At 39.1% G+C, this 27630-nt stretch overlaps 2 protein-coding genes, 1 long non-coding RNA gene and 1 pseudogene across 3 annotated transcripts; all 4 read right to left on the reverse strand.

The window, feature by feature from the left end:
• Nucleotides 1-442: 442 nt before the first annotated feature.
• Nucleotides 443-2519, reverse strand: LOC140154378 (D-beta-hydroxybutyrate dehydrogenase, mitochondrial-like). Its single transcript, XM_072176944.1, has 3 exons — nt 2364-2519; nt 1269-1402; nt 443-826 (listed from the first exon to the last, which is right to left on the reverse strand). The coding sequence occupies exons 1-3, from the start codon at nt 2446-2448 to the stop codon at nt 443-445; spliced, it is 603 nt and encodes a 200-aa protein (XP_072033045.1). The 5' UTR covers nt 2449-2519.
• Nucleotides 2520-7533: 5014 nt separating this feature from the next.
• Nucleotides 7534-11414, reverse strand: LOC140155071 (D-beta-hydroxybutyrate dehydrogenase, mitochondrial-like). Its single transcript, XM_072177759.1, has 5 exons — nt 10636-11414; nt 9681-9809; nt 9227-9379; nt 8687-8820; nt 7534-8161 (listed from the first exon to the last, which is right to left on the reverse strand). Exons 1-5 carry the CDS (start codon nt 10913-10915, stop codon nt 7778-7780), a joined length of 1080 nt encoding a protein of 359 aa, XP_072033860.1. The 5' UTR covers nt 10916-11414; the 3' UTR covers nt 7534-7777.
• A 2240-nt stretch (nt 11415-13654) lies between these two features.
• LOC140154082 (D-beta-hydroxybutyrate dehydrogenase, mitochondrial-like) lies at nt 13655-20774 on the reverse strand (annotated as a pseudogene).
• A 1490-nt stretch (nt 20775-22264) lies between these two features.
• LOC140155072 (uncharacterized) lies at nt 22265-24659 on the reverse strand. The gene is made up of 4 exons (XR_011859338.1): nt 24530-24659; nt 23949-24103; nt 23371-23503; nt 22265-22950 (listed from the first exon to the last, which is right to left on the reverse strand). It is a non-coding gene; the product is annotated as an uncharacterized lncRNA (long non-coding RNA).
• Between the last annotated feature and the right edge of the window lie 2971 nt (nt 24660-27630).

A 27630-nucleotide genomic window follows, 5' to 3' on the forward strand; every position in this document is an offset into this window, starting at 1 on the left:
ACATAGACCTACATTACATTTTTGGTTGTCTGCTGCATTTTTGCACAATTTTCCACTGAAGCGATTAGCTTTGTTCAGGGTTTGTTCTCAACGTTTTCCACTCTGATGCAGCATTTCCAGCTGTTTTTGTCGCAGCAGAAAGTGCGCACAAAACATTTAAAACGTACTGGCAACAAGCCTCAGAAAAGGCATACAGCCCTGTTCACATGTAAGTGTACCATGTTCAGCAGCATAGTCGGGACTTTTCCAGAGTGAGCAGGAGCAAGGCAACTTTCAAGGGGAAAAACTTTGGCAAAATTTGTCAAAAATAGGCTAGAAAGTACAAACAAAGCCTACAATCTTAAATATTAGTCCACCAGCAACCCACAGGAGGGCAAGCCTTCTCATAGAAAGGCAGCTGCACCCTGGCTACGCAACTGACCAGGTTGATTTTACTTCATTACTAGGAAGATTTAGATTTAGCAAGTGCTGCTGGTATGGCCACAGAGTCAGCAATTTTAACATGCTGTCTATCCGTCAACCAAGAAGGCAGCATCCTACTCCAGTAAGCATCCAAATAAGTCCTCAACAAATCACCAACAAGATACCGATGTTTTGGATGCCTTGATGTGACTGCATCAACCATTGCATCAACCACTGGACTTGCATCAACATCACAGGAGGTAATTTCCGCTTTGAAGTCCTCTTGCCATGCATCTATATAGTCTCGACCATAGTCTGCTCTGCAGGTCTCATCCATCGCTTGCCAGAGTTGATCTGGATAGCCTTTAAGGTATTGGTAGATAGCTGTACTGCAACCATAATGGCCTGGCTCGACAAGAACAACCTATATAAATAATAGAAGAAATGTATCTGTATAATTATAGTCTGTATGGAGTTTTTCTATACGGTACCAAGTATTTTACTTTAATAATAGGCCTAAGAGTAAAAGAAGTCTTTTTGGCTTGCAAGCAATCGAAATGACAGCACAGGTGCATGCCCCTCTACCATTCCATCTTCCATCAAGTTGAGGACCTGATTAGCACACTCCTCCCCATGTCATCTGAAGAAAGCTCATTGCTTTATCTCATAAGGCCTGATATATCTGCAGCCATTGCTTCTAATAATTCAAACTACTGACGCATTTTAACTTGGACTGATTCTTTGATAAATAGATATTTATTTTATATTATCTTAAAATGTTAACAATAGATATCTGCTCATTAGACGAATCTAAACTAAAGCATTATAGCCGTTATAGCGTTGTTATAATGTTATAAATTTCTTGCCTTAACATTCCATTTATGCATCTCGTATCTGAGAGCATCCGTATAACATTCTACTGCACGTTTGGTCATACAGTATGGTGCGTTGTTAGGAATGGTCACAATACCAGCATCACTACCAATATTTACAATTCTGCCTGCAGGAGGAAGAAGAGTTGCAAAGAAATGAACAGACGAAAAAGAAGATAACGTTAACGACGGAGGCCAAAAAAGATTAGACGAACAAGATGAAACAGGAAAATAAGAGAAGGAAACGAAGTTGAAGGAAGACAAAATTAATAAGAGAGTGACAAATCATTAGGCTGCATGAAATTAAGGGATCTGGAATGAGCGTTTCGACAGTATCTTTTGTGGGACATGAGAGCACATCGGATATATCGAATTGCATTCTGATACGAAGAATGTCTTTCTGATATCAAATAATTTTCATTTTTTGAAATTCACGTTATAATACAAATTTTATGTCAAATTATTAAAATTTGATATTTTTCACATTTTTGATATATAACAGTCCTCGAAGTAAATTTTATAAATCTAATGATATATTCTTGAAGTGTATGTAGCTGGGAGGAAAAACCGACGATCAATCGAAAATTTTGACCATTCATATTGAAGATATGGATTTTTTTCCCCAAAAGACCTACATATCAGATTTATAAAGTTTACTTCGAGTACTGTTAAATATCAAAAATATCAATTTTTAATCATTTGCCATAAAATGTGCAATTACATTGCGAATTTCAAAAAATCAAAATTATTTGATATCAGAGAACATTCTTCGTATTCAGAATGCAATTCGATATCTCTGATGTGCTCTAATGTCCCACAATAAATACTGTCCAAACGTTCATGCCCCGTCCCTTAAATCAGATCGTGATACGTTTTCAATGCATGGACTGTAAAGATGGAAAATACTGTTCCATTAAAATAATACAGGAATGTAGTTTTACCTTTTCCCGCAATACATTTAATGATAATATGCACGATGATCACAATATTATTTAACTCTTGAAGTCCCGGCTTGAAGGTTCTCATCAGCACCCCCCCCCCCTAACATGATATTTATTGACCCACGTACATACTGTCAGTGCCCTTTACCTTTATTCCGTCGTATCATAGGAAGAAAAGCCTTTGTAACTCTGATCATTCCGTAGATGTTAACATCGGCAACTTTTTGAAACATTTCAGCTGATGCCCATTCTATTTCACTCCATCGCCATATTCCAGCATTGTTAACAACTGCGTAAAGCTCTAGATCATGTCAAAGGTGGATTGAAAACGGATTGACAATTATTACATGAACATGATGAATATACATATCTACGAATATATCCCTTATTCCAAGCTTTTTAGATTGTCTGATAGATTTTGCACATTTTAACGTGTTTATATTGCGTTATGTTAAAAAGGTGTCACCAAATGTTCCGAAAATTGCTTGACCTTCCCCTTTTGACCGTCCACAAATTGTTTGACCCCTCTCCTTTTTGGGCTTGTTATAGATTCCAGATCAGTATCAATCTTACCGTGTTTTTGCAGGTTTTGGGAAAGGAAATCCTTTGCAGAGTTGACGGAAACATTGGATGTGACATCACATGGAACGACCAGCAAATGATCACTAGATTTAGATATGAGTTGACGAGCACCTGTACCATCTGCATAAATACAAGAAACAATAGGGCCTACATACCAGCGTGTGTTATTGGACTGTTTGACATTTGCTTTAAAAGTTACCTTTGAACATGTTAAAGCAATCAAGGGAAAATTGGAGAAGGACGCCACGCTAAGGGATCGCACTCCACTCAAAAGTAACCATATCCTGGAACTTTCTGCCTCAACACCACTTACAAAGGACAATATTGTACTACACGCAAACTCACGGTGCGCGGCAATGGGTTCACAATTCTCCCACATTGTTGCCAATTTTGTACATGGAGATTTTTGAGACCAATGTCCTTGCTACTTACGGCGCCCGGCATCGAAATGGTTTCGTTATGTCGACGATACATCCGTACTCATCTACGAATATGACATTGATGGTTTCAACCCGGGGGTTTCAATGCACATTAATAGCCTCGACAAGAACATTAAGTTCACCAACGAACCTGAACAAGGGGATAAACTCCCTTTCTTGGACACATGTGTCCACATCGAGGATGACGGAACTTGAGCCACGCACGCACACTGATCAGTTTCTAAATTTTGACTCCAACCACAATCTTGAGCATAAACGGTCAGTGGTTAGAACGCGGCTTATAGACAGGGTTGACAAACTGGTTCACCACAGAGGACAGGCAACCTACAGATGTTTCAAACCTCAAAAGCTCTCAAACCCTAAGAAAAGGAAAGATCGCATGAAAAACAAAAAAGTAAAATCACCATCATCATCCCTCTGCCATAGAGAAACTATATAATCTCGTGTCTTCCGTCACAAACCGACTGATACCATGGCTTTCTTAGTACATACGAAGGATAAGACTGAAATGTGGTGTAATTTATAGAATCAGCTGCCCCGAATGTGCGAACACTTTCCAGGAAGATCAGAGACGTTAACGCCGTTTACGAGCTATGTAGGCCCTATTAAATACGTGTATGTTGGGGGTAGGGAATGGGCCGGGAGGGGGAAAGAGGTCTATTAATTTGGGACGTGGTTGTAGCATGCATCGGGAAATCACAGCTCCTGATCGTCTGAACAGTCTTCTGCATAATGTGCCCTGTATTGCCGAAATAGTTTACATCATCCATACGACCCTCAGTGGCGGTACTGGGGATTTCCGCAAATATTTTTCTTGCCCCCTCCCCAGGTTGCCTCCTCCACTTTGAACCATCCTATTATTTGAGTTAAGGCCAATTAAAACGAAAGTTTTGGGCCCCCCCCCCCCCCCCCGGGAAAAAATCATGCACGCTCATCTTGCACATGGGGCGTTAATGACACCCTTATAGAATCCGGTTCTACCATGCCTTTCTCTTGTGTTTCAGCTTTATTTGTCTCAATGTTTGAGTGCGAATACCGACCATGTTCCCTCAGACCATGCAGACCAACCTTAGCTTCGTGCAATTGGATAGGTAAATAGTTTCTACAAATTTCAAAATCCCTTGTTTAAAACTTGCCCCATAGAGGAAACTCCCTTTAATATCGTTGCTACACATTTCTATGCCCCAAGTACGATGGTGACAGTTAATATTTATCAACCGGTATTTACAAAAAAAGGGGGGGGGGGTATTAGCACTGGCTTGATTTTGGACAATTTCCGGTTTAGTAATGTCCCGAGTTGGAATGTGAAAAGATAGTAAGCTACTTTGTACATGTATTTCCCTGAAGTTGCAGCAACTTGCATAATCACCCCACCCCACCCCACCCCACACACCCCAACAGACCCCAACCCACAAACAATAATAAATACTTAACCTGGTACAAGACATCCAGCAAACACTTTGAAGCCAAGTCTGTCAAGTTTGCACGCTAACTCATGACCAAAACCGGTGTCGCAACCTGTTATAAACACAGCCCGACCCTGCGGGGTCTCCCGTCCGCGGGGTACCAATTTAGCTGCTACGTATACTCCACCACATGCAATACACAACGCAATAAAATATGAACCAATACTCTGCTCAACTAGAATGACCAGATAGGCCAAAAGAAAAAGCAGAAATGAACAGGTAAAATAAGTGACAGGCCCGACAGCCATATTGGTGCACACAAAATAATCAACATTGCTTGAACTTTGATAAGGGTAAGTTCGATGTTTATATAACGTGATAACGCAGGGCCACAAGTTTATAATCACATACGGTACTATATATTAAGCTCTATGCAAAAAGTAGAGAATAATTAGGCCTATTATGATACATTATAAAATTATTATCATAACGTTCGAAATTTACGCCAGGGGAGTGAGAGTTTTGACAAAAACGATTTCGCGTCCGCTCAAAATTTTCGGAATCTCCCTTGTTTTCCTCTTTTTCTCCATGTATTTAAAACTTAACATCCCCCCTCATGATTCACTTGAAGTTTTAAAAAAAGCAAATCACTGAAGACCCCCCATGGATTCGCCCTTAAAACTCCCACTCCCCCTGGTGTAAATATGAACGATCCCTCAATACAATCCAATACAAAAATATATAGGCCTACTTTAAAAATTTAAATAGGCCTATGTAAAAAATTAATGCGAGAGACAAGCGAGTCTTTTTTTGCCGCCGTGAAAGCCTGGCATGAAAGGCGCTATGTTGGGGAAAAGCCACGTCGTCTGTCTCAAAGGAACTTGAACAGGACGGAGGATGGACGAGGTCCAGGGGCCCGAATGTTCAGTTCATGGGCCCGCATTACTCCTTGTCTATGGGCCCCGAGGCTCTTGCTACGCCCCTGATCTTGAACTCCACAGAATGGCAGTAACTCTTTTATCAGAAGTAGTTCAACATTACTTCTGATCAGAGGTAGTTCAACAGTAACTCTTATCAGAGGTAGTTCAACAGTAACTCTTATCAGAGGTAGTTCAACAGTACCTTTGATCAGAGATAGTTCAACAGTAACTCTGATCAAAGGTAGTTCAACAATACCTCTGATCAGAGATAGTTCAACACTCAACAGTAACTCTGATCAGAGGTAGTTCAACGGTACCTCCCATCATATGTAGTAACACTGATCAGAGGTAGTTCAACAGTAACTCTGATCAGAGGTAGTTCACCTGTACCTCTGATCAGAGGTAGTTATACAGTAACTCTGATCAGAGGTAGTTCAACAGTACCATTGGCCAGTGGTATAGTTAAACATTACCTATGATCAGAGGTAGTTTAATAGTATTTCTGATCAGAGGTAGTTCAACAGTAACTCTGATCTGAGGGAGTTCAACAGTTAATCTGATCAGAGGTAGTTCAACAATAACTCTGATCAGAGATAGTGCAACAGTAACTCTGATCAGAGATAGTTCAACAGTAACTCTGATCTGAGGCAGTTCAACAGTAACTCTGATCAATGATAGTTCAACAGTTACTCTGATCAGAGATAGTGCAACAGTAACTCTGATCAGAGATAGTTCAACAGTAACTCAGCAGTAACTCTGATCAATGATAGTTCAACAGTACCTCTGATCAGAGGTTGCTCAACAGTAACTCTGATCAGAGATATAGTTCAACAATCATCAGTATCTCTGATCAGAGGTAGTTCAACAGTAACTTTGATCAGAGGTAGTTCAACAATAACTCTGATCAGAGGTAGTTCACCTGTACCTCTGATCAGAGGTAGTTCAACAGTATAACTCTGATCAGAGGTAGTTAAACAGTACCATTGACCAGTGGTAGTTAAACTTTATACCTATGATCAGAGGTAGTTTAATAGTATTTCTGATCAGAGGTAGTTCAACATTAATTCTGATCTGAGGTAGTTCAACAGTTAATCTGATCAGAGGTAGTTCAACAGTAACTCTGATCAGAGATAGTGCAACAGTAACTCTGATCTGAGATAGTTCAGCAGTAACTCTGATCAATGATAGTTCAACAGTACCTCTGATCAGAGGTTGATCAACAGTAACTCTGATCAGAGATAGTGCAACAGTAACTCTGATCAGAGATAGTTCAACAATCATCAGTGTCTCTGATCAGAGGTAGTTCAACAGTAACTCTGATCAGAGATAGTGCAACAATAACTCTGATCAGAGGTAGTTCAACAAAAAACTCTGATTAGAGGTAGTTCAACAGTACCTCTGATCAGAGATAGTTCAACAGAACCTCTGATCTCAACAGTAACTCTGATCAGAGGTAGTTCAACAGATCAAAAGCAACTGTAATCTGAGATAATTCAACAATAACTCTGATCAAAGGACACTTTCAGTTTGGTTAAAGATAATACAAATTAACGGAAAGAAGTGATCCAAACTGTTGATCTTTGATTCGCGTGACTATTAAAACGTATACGAGAAAACTAGTCTGTAAGTTGTAATTTCAGTACATAATGCATCAATATACATGCATGACACAATATCTTTTTATTATGGTCATGTTATACGTTATCGTAAATGCCTATTATTACTCCTCATTTGGATAAGATTTAATTATCTTTCAAAATGTTATAAATTGTATACTCCTATTATAGCGTCCATCTTGAAAGAGTCGCTCTTCGTTTTGTGCTCTAAATTCCATCAAATGATTTAGGGACATGTGATTCAATAATCTTGTTTGAGCTGAATCTGAAATTTTTGACATTTAGGTCGGAGTAATATCATTATATTAATATTGTCTTATTTCATCTCAATGTATGCATTGCGGGCGGGTAAATTTACTGTCTGTCGTGTTGGTAACATTTCAGAAGTGCCCGCTCGCATTATATATACAGCAGGTATAGCTAGTAAAGATTTTCTTAGATCAGTGTTAGTATAATCCAAATATCGGCATTTTGTTATATCGTAGCCATGGTAGCCCTGGTGCTGGTGGTAGCTTCTCACTGTGACACCTAGTTAGCGGCAAACAAGTTGAGGTAACCTACAGTCCTCTTAATATGTTAAAACAATGAAACTTTGTCATTAGGAAGATTTAGATTTAGTAAGTGCTGCTGGTATGGCCACAGAGTCAGCAATTCTGATTTGCTGTCTGTCGGTCAACCAAGAAGGCAACATCATGTTCCAGTAAGCCTCGAAATAAGTCGTCCACAAAGCACCAACAAGATACCGATGTTTTGGATTTCTTGATGTGACTGCATCAACCATTGCATCGACGACGGGACTTGGATCAGGATAACAGGCGATCATAGCTTCCTTGTAGTATTGCTGCCATGCATCTAGGTAGTCTCGCCCATAATCGTTTCTGCAGGTCTCATCCATTGCTTGCCAGAGTTGATCTGGATAGCCATCAAGGTGTTTGACGATTGCTGTACATTTACCATAGTGGCCTGGTTCGACAAGTACGACCTAAAAGAGAAGAAATGGTATTAGAGGCCTACATGAAAGCACATTGGCACTATACTATAGCCAGTCGGATAGCCAGTCGGATTGGTAACATTACATGATATACAAACATTTACTGTATAAAAGTTATCAGCGAGTCGCGTCACCAGCTAGCCCGACAGCAAAATTACTGAAGCTATCGGCTGTCGGGACTCGGGATAATGTTGAAGTAGGCTTACATATCCTATACATGCAAAAGAGTGCAAACCACTGCATCCAAAAGAATGAGCTTTATTCACATATTATATCGACGTATGTCGTGTGGAAAGTTAAATTTTACTCTTTTGGAGAGTTTTTACATTTAGATAGTATGGACTCAAAATCTAAAACCATCTTCCTCATGTATTACAAGCTATGCCCTCTCATTATCCGCACCTTTCTTAATTCGCCATTGATTTGCCATTTGGTGAATTGAAAGTGGGACAGGTGTAACTTTATTAGAATATATTCGCATTAGCTAACATCATAAGTGTTAGTCAAATGACTTACCTTGACATTCCACTTATGCATCTCATATCTGAGAGCATCCGTATAACATTCAATTGCATATTTGGTCATACAGTATGGTGCATTAGTAGGTATGGTCCATAAACCAGATATACTTCCAATATTTACTATTCTGCCTGCACAAGGAGGAAGAAGGATAGAAAGGACCAGAAGAAGAAAGAAAATAAGATGAAGAAGATGATGACGAAGAACAGGATGAAAACGAAGATGACGAACGGTGACGAAGAAGAAAAAAGAAGTCGAAGGTGAAGATGAAGGAGACATGAAATGTAAGAAAAGACAAAGAAACAATGGAAGAGGAATAAAAATGAAAGGAAAATACATTAGGAGGGGATAAATAAAGGTATGTGAATATAAAATCAGCTCAACCTGGTAAGTTTGTCAAGAATTTACCAATCCTTATATTCGAATTGAAAGTATCCATTGATAGACATTTAACGCTTTAGAACCCGCTTTCTATCCACACACCCATTTCCAAACGCACAAAATCACAAACGTACAAAGCGGTTGTTTGCGCTTTACCTTTACTCCGTCGTATCATAGGAAGAAAAGCCTTTGTAACTCTGATCATTCCGTAGATGTTAATCTCAGCAACGTTTTGAAACATTTCAGCTGATGCCCATTCTATTTCACTCCATCGCCATATTCCAGCATTGTTAACAACTGCGTAAAGCTCTAGATCATGTCAAAGGTGGATTGAAAAAACGGATTGACAATTATTACGTGAATATTATAATATCTAGGAATTGTAAACGCTCTTACATAGAGGCTGTACTCAAACGTCCTTGCCTCCATCTCGCATTCTTATTCCAAGCCTTTATTGTCTGATAAATTTTGCACATTTTAACGTGTTTTTTCGTCGCCAAAATTATGTTCCAAAAATTGCTTGACCCTCCCCCCTTTTTGCTCGCCCACAAATTGTTTGACCCTCTCCTTTTGGGGCTTGTCATAGATTTCAAATCAACATCAATCTTACCGTGTTCTTGGAGGTTTTGGGAAAGGAAGTCCTTTGCAGAGTTGACGGAAACATTGGATGTGACGTCACATGGAACGACCAGTAAATTGTTAATAGATTTGGATAATAGTTGACGAGCACCTGCACCATCTGTAAAATGCAAGAAAGGAGCTCATATTGTATCATCTGCTTGACGTGTATGAGCTTTATATGTGTCCATTCGCGGATGTGGATGGGTGTCATGGGGGAGGGGATGCATCATGCCCGGGGCATCATGTTGCATATAGCCAGGGGAAGCCGGGGTTGACGTGTATGAGCTTTATATGTGTCCATTCGCGGATATGGATGGGTGTCATGGGGGAGGGGATGCATCATGTTGCATATAGCCAGGGGAGAATTTCCCCCTATTATAATTCCAGGACGAAGGGGTCAATTTTCAAAATTTAAAATTATGTGGCAGCTACTTTGTCTCGTAATAACATCAGTGGCGAAGATTTCTTGTTGACATTGGGGGTGGGATGGGGTTTGGGGAAAAATTAGTAATCCAGAATTTATAAGTTTATGGTACAAATGCGCGCAAACCCATATTTTGCCATAATGAGGCTAAAATGATGAAATATGGTGCAAAAGCGGAATATATTTGCGCGAAACCCACATACAGGCATCAATATTGGGGGGGTGATTGTATGGACCATCCCCTGGCAAAATATGGGGGGTTATCCCCCAGATTTACGCCTATGAATCACATACACTATATTTATACGTATGTCCATTTTACTCCCTACAATATTTCTTCCCTCACATCGGACGACTTTATCAGGTTTTGTTTCATTGTGGCATTACAATACTCAAACAAATATTTTTTCTGACGGTACCGTTTTTTCAGAGACACCCTGTATGATACCCGGGCAAATCCACCCCCCCACCACCCCCCCTAACCAGCTTGTGCACCAGAATATTAATAAGTCCTACTTACTAGGTACAAGACATCCAGCAAACACTTTGAAGCCAAGTTTGTCTAGTCTACATGCTAACTCATGACCAAAACCGGTGTCACAACCTGTTATAAACACAGCCCGACCCTGCGGGGTTTCCCGTCCGCGGGGTATCAATTTAGCTGCTACGTATACTCCACCACATGCAATACATAACGCAATAAAATATGAACCAATACTCTGCTCAACTAGAATGACCAGATAGGCCAAAAGAAAAAGCAGAAATGAACAGGTAAAATAGGTGACAGGACCGACAGCCATTTTGGTATATCAATTTGAACTTTGAGCTATAGGTATCAATCTATTGACTCAAGATTAATCAAACTTCTTCCCCGCATGATGCAGTCATGTCTACAGTAGAATTCACCTCGACCTTTGCAGGACTTAAACCCCATTAAAAGCTATTAAACCAAGATAACACTCATTGAAACAGCTCAACTGATTAAATCGGATCTTCTCTGGCTGTGCACATGTGTCTGTTTTATATGTGCGATATAGCAATGAGCTGCTATAATACAGCTTCAGTTGGGTAACCGATTATAAAGGAAACGCAAGGAAACAATGGTAGTGGACCTTTGTTCACGAAATGAGACAATGGCCTGCTTTTTGTTAACCAGTATTCTTGAAAATGAGCAACATAATGATTGTTGACTTAAGGGCTGGGGTATGAACGTTTGGACAGTATTTATTGTGGGACATTAGAGCACATCAGACATATCGAATTGCATTCTGAATACGAAGAATGTCATTCTGATATCAAATAATTTTGATTTTTGAAATTCGCAATTCAATACACATTTTATGGCAAATCATTAAAATTGATATTTTGATATTTAACAGTACTTGAAGTAAACTTTATAAATCTGATGATTTATACTTAAAGTGTATGTAGGTGGGATGAAAAGCCGACGATCAATTGAAAATTTGGACCTTTCGTATTGAAGATATGGATTTTTTCCCAAAACACCAAAAAAAATTAGGTCTTTTGGGAAAAAATCCATGTCTTCAATATGAAAGGTCAAAATTTTCAATTGACCGTCGGCTTTTCCTCCCTGCTACATACACTTTAAGAATATGTCATTAGATTTATATTCGAGGACTGTTATATATCAAAAATTTGAAAAATATCAAATTTTTATAATTTGTCATAAAATTTGTATTATATTGTGATTTTCAAAAATGAAAATTATTTGATATCAGAAAGACATGCTTCGTATTCAGAATGCAATTCGATAGGTCTGAGGTGCTCTCATGTCCCACAAAAAATACTGTCGAAACGCAATAAACGCTCATTTTAGATCCCTTAACACGGTTTGTAAATAAACCATGAGAGAATTCTGTCCTTCGGAGAGGAAGTTAAACCGTCGATCCCATGTATAGAAGAGCAATACCTCTTAGTACATGTAGCTTGCACTCAGTGTTGGGAACTGACCTAATCTGTCCCAGTGATCAGACCCAGATGGAAATCAGCTTGTCAAGATGCTTTCTACGGTTGATCATGCCACTGTTTTCCCATGTTTATTTGGGACCTTTGAAGTTACAGGAATTGGCTAAATGTGTTGCACTTATCATCCAGAAATTTTGTAGGTGTGGAACCTAAATGACCAAATTTTATGATTTTTAAATTGTCTGAAGTACTGCCATTTTGACAATGTAATGAAATAATTATATTCATAAAATGATATAGGAAAAATTAATATTTACCCACTACCTGTCATTGTGCTATAAAGAGATACATATAAAGATGTACGGTATTTATAAGATTACATTCTCAAATCAATGAACATGCAGTATCATGGTATATTGCTTACTAATTGTTCACCCAACAACCAATGCTACCAACATAACAGTAAGAGTGCAACCTTGTAAAATAAATGAAATAACAATATAAAGTCAGTGCAGCTCAAAATGGAGTATCTAGCTTGCTTTGATTGAATTTTTTTTATAATAATTGTTTGTTATCAAGTAATTTCATACAAGGAGTAACAATTGAAACAAAGTCATAGATACAATGGCAAAAGCTGGGTGGTGGTCACCCCTGACAATTAAATTTGATCATATGGGCCTCCGCCCTTCCTTCCAGATATAATAGAGCTACATGTTTCTTTTGTAACTTTTGCACTTTTCACAGAGCTATGCCATATGCAGTAGAAAGAAATTGTTTTTTATTTTCTTATAGTTGTAATGTATTGATTCCTTCCCCACCCACTTTTGTTTTGACTAAGTTTAGGCCTCTATCCCTGTCACTCTGCCCCTCCCCCAAAAAAAAAAAAAAGTTTGGAAAGTTGACCAAAATGTATCCTTACTGTACCAAATTATTGAACGAAAGAAGTTTGCTATTCAAAACAGTGAGTGACATAGATCTACAATATGTTATTGATTGTCTGTTACATTTGTGCAGCAATTTTCCACTCAAGTGATTAGCTTTGTTTTGGGTTTTGTTCTCCTCAACGTTTTCCACTCTGACACAGCATTTCCAGCTTTTTTTTTTCGCAGCACAAAGAAAGTGCACACAAAACATATAATATATTGGCAAGCATCAAAAAGGCATACAGCCCTCAGGCCCTGTTCACATCTAACAGGGACTAAGTTTTGGAAAACACCTAGTGTGCTGCAAACAGCACACCTTAGATAAATGAGGAGTGCTGTGAGATGAGTGATTGCACTTGCACACCTTAAACTCAGTTGGAGTCAGTCCCTGCCACACCTGGATGAGCCAAGGTGTTCTCTGAGGTGTGTGATCGCACTCTCACTCCTTACATTTTAATGCATGAGTGTACCAGGTTCATTAGCATAGTCAGGACTTTTCCAGAGGGGCAGGGGGCAAGGCAACTTTAAGGGGGAAACTTCAACGAAAATTGTCAAAATGGGCTAAAAGTGCAAGAAGGCAAAAAATCTTAAATATTAGGCCACCAGCAGCCCACAGGAGGGGCAAGCCTTCTTACAGAGAGGCAGCTGCGCCCTGGCTACGCAACTGACCAGGTTGATTTTACTTTGTCACTAGGAAGATTTAGATTTAGCAAGTGCTGCTGGTATGGCTACAGAGTCGGCAATTTTAACATGCTGTCTGTCCGTCAACCAAGAAGGCAGCATCCTACTCCAGTAAGCATCCAAATAAGTCCTCAACAAATCGCCAACAAGATACCGATGTTTTGGATGCCTTGACGTGACTGCATCAACCATGGCATCAACCACTGGACTTGGATCAAGATCACAGGAGTCTATTTCTGCCTTGAAGTCCTCTTGCCATGCATCTATGTAGTCTCGACCATAGTCTGCTCTGCATGTCTCATCCATCGCTTGCCAGAGTTGATCTGGATAGCCTTTAAGGTATTGGTAGATAGCTGTACTGCAACCATAATGGCCTGGCTCGACAAGAACAACCTATATAATTGAATAGAAGAAATATATCTGTATAATTATAGTCTGTATGGAGTTTTTCTATAGGGTACCAAGTATTATCTATATAATAATACGCATCGTCTGTCTATCTGTCTGTCTATCTATCTGTCTGTCTATGTGTCTGTCCGCCTATTTTCTCGGAGACTAGGGGTCGCACGTTCCTCAAACTTGGTGGGTGGGTGCAGCTTGACCCCAGACAGAACAAGTTTGTATTGGTTAGTGGGTCAAGGTCACCCGAGGTCATCCAGGGGTCAAATTAGTAAAAACTGTTTTTTTCTCTGATACTGGGGGACGCACGTTCCTCAAACTTGACGGGTGGGTGCGTCTTGACCCGGGACAGAACAAGTTTGTATTGGTTAGTGGGTCAAGGTCACCAGAGGTCATCTAGGGGTCAAATTAGTAAAACTGTCATATGGGCATGCAACTTGGTGGGTAGGTGCATCTTGACCTAAGACGGAACAAGTTTGTATTGGTTAGTGGGTCAAGGTCACCCGGGGTCATCTGAGGTCAAATTAGTAAAACTGTTTTCCGCCTATTTTCTCGGAGACTAGGGGTTGCACGTTCCTCAAACTTGGCGGGTGGGTGCATCTGAACCTCAGACAGAACAAGTTTGTTTTGGTAAGCGGGCCAAGATCACCCGAGGTCATCCAGGGGTCATCTGAGGTCAAATTAGTAAAAACTGTCGTATGTGCATGAAACTTGGTGGGTACAGTCAACTTTTAGAGTCAAATTTTTGGACGGTCATTTTGGGGTCATCCGGGGTCACCCAGGGGTCATCTGAGGTCAAAATAGTAAAAAATGTCGTCTAGGCATGAAACTTGGTGGGTACAGTCAACTTTTAGAGTCACATTTTTGGACGGTCATTTTGGGGTCATCCAAGGTCAAATTACTAAAAACTGTATGGGCATGAAACGTGGTGGGTACAGTCAACATTTAGAGCCAAATTTTGGAAGGTCATTCTGAGGTCATAAGGGGTCATCTGAGGTCAAATTAGTAAAAACTGTCCTATGGGCATAAAACTTGGTGGGTACAGTCACCATCAGCCAGGTAATCGTGACAGCCGAGAACCGCCAAATACGGGTAACCGCCTAGTACTTTAATAATAAGTGTAAAAGAAAGCTAAAGAAGATAAGCTTAAACAGCTTCCGCATTAAGTCTTTTTGTCTTTCAAGCAATCGAAATATTGCAAAGTCATGCACGCCCCTCTACCATTCCCTCTTCCTGACGCATCTTCTGCATGTGAACTGATTAGCACACTCCTCCTCATGTCGAGGCCCACCGTGTCCAATCAAAAGTTTTTGGTTTTTTTCCATCTGAAGAAAGCTCATTGCTTTATTTCATAAGGCCTGATATATCTGCATTGCTTCTAATAATTCAAACTACTAACGCATTTTAACTTGGACTGAGATTCTTTGATAAATAGATATTTATATTATCTTAAAATGTTAACAATTAATCAATATATCTGCTCATTAGTCGAATCTAAAGCATTATAAGCATTATAGCGTTGTTAAAATTTCTTGCCTTAACATTCCACTTATGCATCTCGTATCTAAGAGCATCCGAATAACATTCTACTGCACATTTGGTCATACAGTATGGTGCATTGTTAGGAATGGTCACAATACCAGCGTCACTACCAACATTTACAATTCTGCCTGCAGGAGGAAGAAGAGGTGCAAAGAAATGAACAGGCGAAAAAGAAGATGAAGTTAACGACGGAGGCCGAAGGGTGAAAAAGATTAGACGAACAAGATGAAACAGGAAAAGAAGAGAAGGAAACGAAATTGAAGGAAGACAAAATTAATAAGAGAGAGACAAAATCATCAGGCTGCATAAAATTAAATCAGATCGCGATACGTTTTCAAAATGCATGGACTGTAAAAATGGAAAATACTGGTTTTACCTTTTCCCGCAATACATTTAATGATAATATGCACGATCACAATATTATTTAACTCCTGAAGTCCCGGCTTGAAGATTCTCACCAGCACCCCCCCCCATAACATAATATCTATTAACTCAGGTACATACTGGCAGTGCCCTTTACCTTTATTCCGTCGTATCATAGGAAGAAAAGCCTTTGTCACTCTGATCATTCCGTAGATGTTAACATCGGCAACTTTTTGAAACATTTCAGCTGATGCCCATTCTATTTCACTCCATCGCCATATTCCAGCATTGTTAACAACTGCGCAAAGCTCTGGATTTGACAAAGGCAGATTAAAAACAAACCAATTTGACAAGCTATGTCTAGGTATTGTGACTGCTCCTCCCGCTCAACCCTCTTTGCACATGTCAAATTTTGGTGCCATGTATCCCAAGACTTGATGGTCTAGATTTTGCATATTATTTGAACGTTTTCATATTATTTTATTAAAAAGGTAACAGTGTTCCGTAAATTCCGTGACCCTCCCTCTTTTTGACCGTCTGTTATTTGACTCCTCTCCTCTTGAGCTTCCCATAGATTTCAGATCAGTATCAATCTTACCGTGTTCTTGGAGGTTTTGGGAAAGGAAATCCTTTGCAGAGTTGACGGAAACATTGGATGTGACATCACATGGAACGACCAGCAAATGATCACTAGATTTAGATATGAGTTGACGAGCACCTGCACCATCTGCATAAATACAAGAAACAATATCATAGTAGGGTCTGCATATCAGCGTGTGTTATTGGACTGTTTGACATTTGCTTTAAAAGTTACCTTTGAACATGTTAAAGCAATCAAGGGAGATGGAGAAGAACGCCACGCTATCGCACTCCACTCAAAATTAACCACTGGAACTTCTCATGCACTTTCTGCCTCAACACTAGTCTACTGTAGTAGACCAGTTTAATTTATCATTCTCTAAATTAATCTCTCTGAGCTGACCATGGAAAACTCATCATTCCTGTTCTGATTCAACAGCTCAGATATCCATGAGAAAACTAGTCTACTGTATTTCGAATATAAAATGAACTATGCACTCTATAGTGGGTATGATGTTACCTCATTAAAAATGCAGTCTTGGCTGTTTATGCACATATCCTGTGGTTTTTACCAATTAAGCCGTTTGAATAGCCGTCCACCGCGTATTATTTGCACAAGGTCCATGTATACGCTTGACGTCGCGCACGTATACGCGATGGTTAAGCTGTCAAAGGAAATCTGAATGACACAGATAGAGCTACCCCACGTGGGTTGGGTTCAGTGAACACAGTGGGTTGGGCTAATGCATAAACATGTATGCTTGCCTATCTGTTATTGGTTAAGATTTACCACCCACGTTGATTTTTACTTCATTAACATTCATCTCAGATTCGGGATGAAAGAGGTTGAGTCTATGTGTTAAGATATGGTGGGTCACACAGGTCATATCCAACTACCGCAGTCCTTTTTTCTCTGGGCAGGGCAGTCACTGGAGATGTGATGTGTTTCGATTTTAAATGGTTTCATGCATGGAAACGTATGAATTGTTTAACAAAAAAAAAAGGAATGCAGCGCAGTCTACCTCAACACCAAGGACAACTGCAAGCAAACACACGGTGCGCGGCAATGGGTTCACAATTCTCCCCCATTGTTACCAATTTGAGAGTTTTGAGACCAAGGTCCTTGCTACGTACGGCGCCCCGACCCCATCAAAATGGTTTCGTTATGTCGACGATACCTCCGTACTCATCTACGAATATGACATGAGTTTCAACGTATATACACCAATAGCCTCAACAAGAACATTAAGTTCACCAACGAACCTGAACAGGGGATAAACTCCTTTCTTGGACACATGTATCCACATGACGATGAGGATGACAGTCCCAGCAAACACAAAAACGTTTTAAAAACGTTTTAAATAAGTTATATTTTGGCTTTTGGTTTAGGTAAAAACGTTTTAATAACATTAAAATGTCGGGTTATATAAAGGTCATGATAACGTTTTAAAACGTTTTGTATGAAAACACACTACAACAATATTTTTAAATGTTTTCAAAAAATGTTATTGTAAACTATTTTTGCAAACATTTTGCCAAATATTGTGTCAATACTTAAATAACATTATGTTAAAATATTTGAACCCAGCAAACACAGAAATGTTCTTAAAATGTTTTTTTCAAAACCTTTTAATAACATTTAAATGTCAGGTTATATAAAAGGTCATGAAAACGTTTTTAAAACGTTATTGAAAATATTTTGGGCAAACATTTTTCGCAAAATATTTTTCAACCCAAAATAACATTCTGTTTAGAATGTTTTGTATCAAGATTTTCAAGAATGTTTTAGGAATGTTATTAAAACGTTTTTATACCCTTTTATAACCCGACATTTAAACGTTTTCTGTAAAACATTTTTGTTTGCTGAGCAGTAGATTATCAAAAATGTTTTTAAGGTTATGAAAACGTTTTATACTCTTAATATACCCTTTATATAACCCGACATTTAAACGTTTTCTGACAACCTTTTATAACCTTTTGCGAATGATGTCGAAAACGTTTTCTGTTTGCTGAGGTAGCACCAAAGTCACCATATACGTACAGTTACTTGAGCAATGCACTGATCAGTTTCTAAATTTTGACTCCACCAACCACAATCTTGAGCATAAACGGTCAGTGGTTAGAACGCTTATGGACAGAGTTGACAAACTGGTTCACCACAGAGCAGGGCAAATATGTTCCCCCCCCCCCCAGGTTGCCTCCTCCACTTTGAACCAAAATGTATTGAACCATACTATCGTTTGAGTTCAGGCTAATTAAAACGAAAGTTTTGGGCGTTTCCCCCTCCAGAGGGAAAAATCATGCATGAAAGCTCATCTTGCACATGGGGCGTTAATGACACCCTTATATACTGCGCCAAGAAAGTATCCTTACACTTGGAAAAATAATCACAATTTCAAAACTGAACCATATTGGGGTAAATTTGTTTTTGTAATAGATGCACTATCTAATCCTGCACATCATGACACCACATTGAATCCAATGTGACCTCAAGAAGTAAAGTTACAATTGAATAGACGAAGGTCCAGTTTTAAAAGTGACAAGTTGGCCTATACTTGGTGCAAAAAGATTCCAACACGCGCAACAAAGAGACAACACAGTTTCTCCAATGAAGCCTTATCTAAAGCAGTATTTATTTGTCAGCTCTTATATTTCAGTTTTCTTTTGTTCCTTTTATAAAGGCACACAAACTAACCATTTACCACTCTCAAACAAGATGTCTAGTCCGTGGAGTTTTGAATAGATCAGTGTGTCACTTTAAAACTGGACCTTCGTCTAATCAAATGGCTGTAACTTTGCTTCTTGAAGTCACATTGGATTCAATGGTGTCAAAATGTAATGTGCCGGATTAGATAGTGCATCTATTAAAAAAACAAATGTACCCAATATGGTTCAGTTTTGAAATTGTGATTATTTTTCCAAGTGTAAGGATACTTTCTTGGAGCAGTATAGAATCCGGGTCTACCATGCCTTTCTCTTGTGTGTCAGCTTTATTTGTCTCAAGGTTTGAGTACGAATACCGCCCTTGTTTAAAACTTAGCAAATATATATGCTGCAGTGGTGATAAACTGTCCTATTAAATGTTGCAAGGATGAGACGGAGTTTAATAGTATATGATGACAAAATTGCCACATAGGAAACTCCTTTTGAAATCGTTGATACACATATTTATGCCCCAAGTACGATGGTGACAGTTAATATTTATCAACCGGTATTTTAAAAATGGGTGGGGGTATTAGCACTGGCTTGCTTTTAGACAATCGGTTTAGTTATGTCCCGAGTTGGAATGTGAAAAGTTAGTAAGCTACTTTGCACATGTATGTCACTGAAGTTGCAGCAACTTGCCTGCCACCCCCCTCCCCTCCACACACACACCAACAGACCCAACCCACAAACAATAACAAATACTTAACCTGGTACAAGACATCCAGCAAACACTTTGAAGCCAAGTCTGTCAAGTTTGCACGCTAACTCGTGACCAAAACCGGTGTCGCAACCTGTTATAAACACAGCCCGACCCTGCGGGGGTTTCCCGTCCGCAAGGTACCAATTTAGCTGCTACATATACTCCACCACATGCAATACACAACGCAATAAAATATGAACCAATACTCTGCTCAACTAGAATGACCAGATAGGCCAAAAGAAAAAGCAGAAATGAACAGGTAAAATAAGTGACAGGCCGGCAGCCATATTGGTGCATACAAAATAATCAACATTGCTTGAACTTTGATAAAGGGTAAGTTCGATGTTTATATAACGTGATAACGCAGGGCCACAAGTTTATATCACATACTATTAAGCTCTATGCAAAAGTAGAGAATAATTAGGCCTATATGATACATATATAATTATTATCATACCGTTCGATATTTACGCCAGAGGTGAAATTTTGACAAAAACGATTTCGCGTCCGCTCAAAATTTTCGGAATCTCCTTTACTCTTTTTTTGCTCCATGCATTTAAAACTTAACACTCCCCTCGTGATCAAAAAAAAAAAGCAAATCACTGAAGACCCCCCAAAAAAAAACAATTGGATTCGCCTTAAAACTCCCTCCCCCTGGTGTAAATATGAACGATCCCTAAATACGATTACACTCCAATACAAAAACATATAGGCCTACTTTAAAATCTATAAAATAGGCCTATGTAAAAATTGTGCTAGAGACAAGCGAGTCTTTTTTTTTTTTTTTGCCGCCGTGAATATACCTGGCATGAAAGACGCTATGTTGGGGAAAAGCCACATCGTCTGTCTCAAAGGAACCAAAGGTTCAGTACATGGGCCCGCATTACTCCTTGTCTATGGGCCCCAGAGGGCTCCTCTGCGCCCCTGATCTTGAACACCACAGAAGGCAGTAACTCTTATCAGAAGTAGTTCAACAGTAGGCTACTTCTGATCAGAGGTAGACTCAGGTAGTTCAACAGTAACTCTTATCAGAGGTAGTTCAACAGTACCTTTGATCAGAGATAGTTCAACAGTAACTCTTATCAGAAGTAGCTCAACAGTACTTCTGATCAGAGTTCAACAGTAACTCTTATCAGAGGTAATTCAACAATACTTCTGATCAGAGGTAGTTCAACAGCACCTCTTATCAGAGATAGTTCAACAGTAACTCTGTTCAAAGGTAGTTCACAAAATACCTCTGATCAGAGATAATTCAACAGTAACTCTGATCAGAGGTAGTTCAACGTTACCTCTCATTATATGTAGTAACACTGATCAGAGTAGTTCAACAGTAACTCTCATCAGAGGTAGTTCACTTGTACCTCTGATCAGAGGTAGTTCAACAATAACTCTGATCAGAGGTAGTTCAACAGTACCATTGACCAGTGGTAGTTAAACATTATATGATCAGAGGTAGTTTAATAGTATTTCTGATCGGAGGTAGTTCAACAGTAACTCTGATCAGAGATAGTGCTAACAGTAACTCTGATTAGAGATAGTTCAACAGTAACTCTGATCTGAGGCAGTTCAACAGTAACTCTGATCAATGATAGTTCAACATTACCTCTGATCAGAGTTGATCAACAGTAACTCTGATCAGAGGTAGTTCAACAATCATCAGTATCTCTGATCAGAGGTAGTTCAACAATAACTCCTGATCAGAGGTAGTTCAACAATAACTCTGATCAGAGGTAGTTCAACAAAAACTCTGATTACAGGTAGTTCAACAAGTACCTCTGATCAGAGGTAGTTCAACAGAACCTCTGATCTCAACAGTAACTCTGTTCAACAGATCAAAAGCAACTGTAATCTGAGATAATTCAGCAATAACTCTGATCAGAGGACTCTTTCAGTTTGGTTAAAAGATAATACAAATTAACGGAAATAAGTGATCCAAACTGTTGATGGAAATCTGTTCAACACTTCGATCTTTGATTTGCGTGACTATTAGTTTCGCATATCATCAGATACCATGATTAGTTGGGTTGCAATTTACCAGACGTAACGAGAAAACTAGTTGTGAGCTGTAATTCCAGTAAATAATGCATCAATAATTATAATAACATGCATTTGTTTATTATGGTCATGTTATACGTTATCATGAATGCCTATTATTATTCCTCATTTGGGTAGATTTTATTTTTTCTTTCAAAACGTTATAAATTGTACTCCTATTATAGCGTCCATTTTGAAAGAGTCGCTCTTCGTTTGTGCTCTAAATTCCATCAAATGATTTAGAAGGGCTAGTTATTAACCATGTGAGACATTAAAGGTCAGGTAATATCATTATCATTAATATTGTCTTATTTCGTCTCAATGTATGCATTGCGGGCAGGTAAATTTACTGTCGTGTTGGTTAAATTTCAGAAGTGCCCGCTCGCATTATAATTATATACAGCAGGTATAGCCAGTAAAGATTTTCTTAGAATCGGTGTTAGTATATCTCAAATATCGGCATTTTGTTATATCCGTAGCCCTAGCTTCTCACCCTGTGACTCCTGGTTAGCAGCAAAAGTTGAGGTATATCCTACAGTCCTCTTTATGTGTTAAAACATCAAGGTGTTTAAAACTGCGTTAATGAAACTTTGTCATTAGGAAGATTTAGATTTGGGAAGGGCTAGTGGTATGGCAACGGAGTCAGCAATTCTGATTTGTTGTATATCTGTCAACCAAGAAGGCAGCATCATGTTCCAATAAGCCTCGAAATAGAAGTCATCCACAAAGCACCAACAAGATATCGATGTTTTGGGTTTCTTGATGTGACTGCATCAACCATTGCATCGACGACGGGACTTGGATCAGGATAACAGGCGACCATAGCTGCCTTGTAGTATTGCTGCCATGCATCTAGGTAGTCTCGACCATAATCGTTTCTGCTGGTCTCATCCATTGCTTGCCAGAGTTGATCTGGATAGCCATCAAGGTGTTTGTCGATTGCTGTACATTTACCATATTGACCTGGTTCCACAAGTACGACCTAAAAGAAGAAACGGCATTAGAGGCCTACATGAAAGCACATCTGTACATGATATACAAACAGTTACTGTATAAAAGTTATCAGCGAGTCGCGTCACTGTCGGGACTCAGGATAATCAAAAAACCCTCCATCCAAAAAGAAAACCACTGATCCAAAGTCCTTTATTCATATTATATCGACGTGTGGAAAGTTAAATTTTACTCTTGTGGAGAGTTTTTACATTTAGATGGTAATGGTATGGACTCAAAATCTAAAACCATGTATCTTCCTCATGTATTACAAGCTATACCTCTTATTATCCGCACCTTTCTTGATTCGCCATTGATTTGCCATTTGGTAAAATTGAGAGTGGGACAGGTGTAACTTGGTTAGAATATGTTCACATTAGCTGACATCACTAGTGTTAGTCAAATGACTTACCTTAACATTCCACTTATGCATCTCATATCTGAGAGCATCGTATAACATTCAATTGCATATTTGGTCATACAGTATGGTGCATTAGTAGGTATTGTCCATAAACCAGATATGCTTCCAATATTTACTATTCTACCTGCACAAGGAGGAAGAAAGGTAAAAGGACCAGAAGAAGAAAACAAATAAGATGAAGAAGATGATGACGAAGAACAGGATGAAAACGAAGATGACGAACGGTGATGAAGAAAAAAAAAAGAATAGATGAAGATGGAGAAGTAAAAATGAGAAAAAAGAAATATAAAGAAACAATGAAAAAAAAAAAAAAATGAAAGGAAAATACAGTAGGATGGGAAAAAGAAAAGTATGCATGTGAATATAAAATTAGCCCAGCCTGAAGTAAGTTTATCAAGAATTTGACAATCCTAGGATTCGAATTGAAATTATCCATATAAAATTATATTTACCCTTTGCTGATACACATTTTATATATGCTTTATAACCCCGCCCTATCCACACCTATACATATCCAAAATCACAAACATACATAGCCTAGTGGTTGTTTAACTTGTTTTGCTCTTTACCTTTATTCCGTCGTATCATAGGAAGAAAAAAGCCTTTGTAACTCTGATCATTCCGTAGATGTTAATCTCAGCAACGTTTTGAAACATTTCAGCTGATGCCCATTCTATTTCACTCCATCGCCATATTCCAGCATTGTTAACAAGTGCGTAAAGCTCTAGATCATGTCAAAGGTGTATTGAAAAGGGATTAACATTACATGAACATTATGAATATAAATATCTACGAATATACTAATAATTATTGAGGCTGTTCTCAAACGTCCCTGCCCATCCCACATCCTTATTCCAAGCTTTTAAAATAAATTTTGCACATTTAACGTGTTTATATTGCGTTATATTAAATAAAAATTCCTTTAAAAGGAATAGGGCGAGCAAATGAATTATCAAGATAAAATTGTAGTTCCATATTGATAAGTCCATGTAAAATAAAAAAAACATGTTTCACGTCCAGGTTTTTGAGACCAAAAAGTGTCACCAAATGTTCGAAGAATTGCTTGACCTTCCCCTTTTGACCATCCACAAATTGTTTGACCCTCTCCTTTTTGGGCTTGTCATAGATTTCAGATCAGCATCAATCTTACCGTGTTCTTGGAGGTTTTGGGAAAGGAAGTCCTTTGCAGAGTTGACGGAAACATTGGATGTGACGTCACGCTGGAACGACCAGCAAATTGTTATTAGATTTGGATAATAGTTGACGAGCACCTGCACCATCTGTAAAATGAAAGAAAGAGAGCTCATATTGCATCTCATATCTGCTTGACGTGTATGAGCTTTATAATGGGGCCATTCGCGGATGTGGATGGGTGTCATGGGGGGGGGGATGCATCATGTTGCATATAGCCAGGGAAGCCGGGGAGAATTTCCCCTATTATAATTCAGGACGAAGGGGGTCAATTTTCAAAATTTAAAATTATGTGGCAGCTACTTTGTCTCGTAATAACATCAGTGACGAAGAATTCTTGTTGACATTGGGGGTGGGATAAAAAAAAAAAAAAAATTAGTAATCCAGAATTTTAAGTTTATATATGGTACAAATGCGCGCGAAAAACTTTTGCCATTTAAGTTAAAATGATGAAATATGGTGCAAAAGCGGAATATATTTGCAGAAACCCACATACAGGCATCAATATTGGGGGGTGATTGTATGGACCATCCCCTGTGGCAAAATATGGGGGTTATCCCCGGATCTACGCCTATGAATCACATACACTATATCTATACATATATCCATTTACTACCCTACAATATTTCATTCCCTCACATCGGACGACTTTATCAGGTTTTTGTTTCATTGTGGCATTAAAATACTCAAACAAATATTTTTTTTTGACGGTACCGTTTTTTCAGAGACACCCTGTATGATACCCAGGAAAAATCCACACTCATTCCCCCACCACACCCTACCCCTCCCCCCCCACCATAACCAACTTGCATGCACAGAATATTAATAAGTCCTACTTACTGGGTACAAGACATCCAGCAAAAAACTTTGAAGCCAAGTTTGTCTAGTCTACATGCTAACTCATGACCAAAACCAGTATCACAACCTGTTATAAACACAGCCCGACCCTGCGGGTTTTCCCGTCCGCAAGGGGTATCAATTTAAGCTGCTACGTATACTCCACCACATGGCAATACAATGCAATAAAATATGAACCAATACTCTGCTCAACTAGAATGACCAGAATAGGCCAAAAAAAAAGCTGAGAAATGAACAGGTAAAATAGGTGACAGCACCGACAGCCATTTTTGGTGAGCCTATACCAATTTTGAACTTTGAGCCAGGGATCAATCTATTGACTCAAGATTAATCAAACTTCTTCCCACGACTACTTCTTTCCTGTATACCGTGTTGTGCACAGTAGTTCCAGATAGCATGGTCACAATTACCTATCCACGATCATAGTGATCTCTGATCTAGGATCGATTGCAGATATCAGAACCAGGGATCCCTTCTTTTGGAATAGCTCGGACACTTGTGCACTTCTGGAAGCTCCCTGGCACCCCCGGAGCTCCTGAACATACACAGAGGCCACAACACACAATAAGTTCACATACATATAACTTCCGAACCACGAGAGCTGCACACACACTTAGTTTACCTTGCCGTGGCAATAATAATGGTGTAGTCGAATCTTGATAATCATAATATTAATAATAATACTCAAAAGGTTCCACTATAAACAAGACTAACGGCATATCGACAAAACAGGTATAGTTCAAGCGGCGAGTTCAAGTTCAAGTAGTGTTATTTGCTTCGTCTCATGGTTCAATGGTTCCACTGGAAAGCAGCACGTTTTTTGTCAGAATAAAGGTTAACCATGATTTTGTCGTTTTGGGACCGAACGTTACTTACGGCGGGGGGCGTTTTGGAGAAAATATCGACAAAAAAAATCGCGTGTCCCCGCGCGTCCGCTCGAGGTACTCGGATACCCCCCTGGCCTTGTTTTCCCCCAAATTTCTCCATTTAAAAATTTAACAATCCCCCTCCTGGTTCAACGAAAAATTTCATGTTCCCCCTCATGACCCAAAAAAATTCGGGTTCCCCTCAAAACGCCCATTCGCCCCTTCGTTTGCCGCCCTTCTTTAACCTTCCTGCCACTTCGTTTTAGCTGTCCCTGCTTATACCCCCAGGGCTGGCGCACAACGCCAAAGCCCCCCCAAAAAAAAAAATACGCGCATGCCTATTATACTTTCGTGTAGCTTATTATTTGGATGATTTCAGGGTCTTGTTCCAGATGCTCGAAAAAAAAGCATTGTAATTTATATATATGATTCCCTGGTGGGCATGGGCCTACCGCTTTTCTGAGATATCTAGAGACGGAACGATCATTGTTACTTATCCTAGAAAAACATGTCAAAATGGGTACACCGACAGCCATTTGGTATATAATGCATACAGAAATTGCAGTTTACATGACTGTATAATTATATGCCTCAATATTTTGCTGGGAAAAAAGAACGGTAATGGTTTCAAACTAGCCAAACGCCTGATGCTTTGATCTCGTAGAACACTGCAACAAGCAACATTCATTTGCACAACCGCTGTTTTATAAAGAGTAATTCAGAAATACTTCAGTAGGGCTAAATTGTGTGGGTGGAGTAACATTTTGATTAGAAATAGTTTAATAATTATATATACCCCAGTCTGGTAATTTATAGAGAACAAGCGAATTTTTTGTGAGTCAAAAGGGGGGCAAGCATTTTTTAGCAGATCGAAAGAGAGATCAAACGATTTTGCTTTGAGTCAAAGTCAAAGGGTCCAGGGCAAGCAATTTTAGGCACGAATATTTTTTAGGAAAGCACCATTTCTATAATACATCCTAAACAGGTGTGGGAAAGGAAACGGTGGAACACATTCAAATAATTGTATAGAATTTCCTGCTCGCTTTTACTCGCATTTATGATAAGACAATTTTAAAGTTTTAAATTTTGGGTTCCCCCCAAATCATCTTGCCATGTATGAGGGGGGCAACAAGATTTGGTATTGCAACCAAGGGGGGACAAGCGATTTTTGATGAGACCATTTGAAAATTCACTACCAGAGGTACACATAATTATTACAGCCCCCCTAGCAATTACTCGAGTAAACTTTATAAATCTAATGATAACAACCAACCCAAAAGCGTACATAACTGGGGGATGAAAAACCAAAGGCCATCAATTGAAAACTTTGACTTTT

The sequence above is a fragment of the Amphiura filiformis genome, chromosome 6 (genome assembly GCF_039555335.1).
Source record: "Amphiura filiformis chromosome 6, Afil_fr2py, whole genome shotgun sequence".
Lineage (NCBI taxonomy): Eukaryota > Metazoa > Echinodermata > Ophiuroidea > Amphilepidida > Amphiuridae > Amphiura > Amphiura filiformis.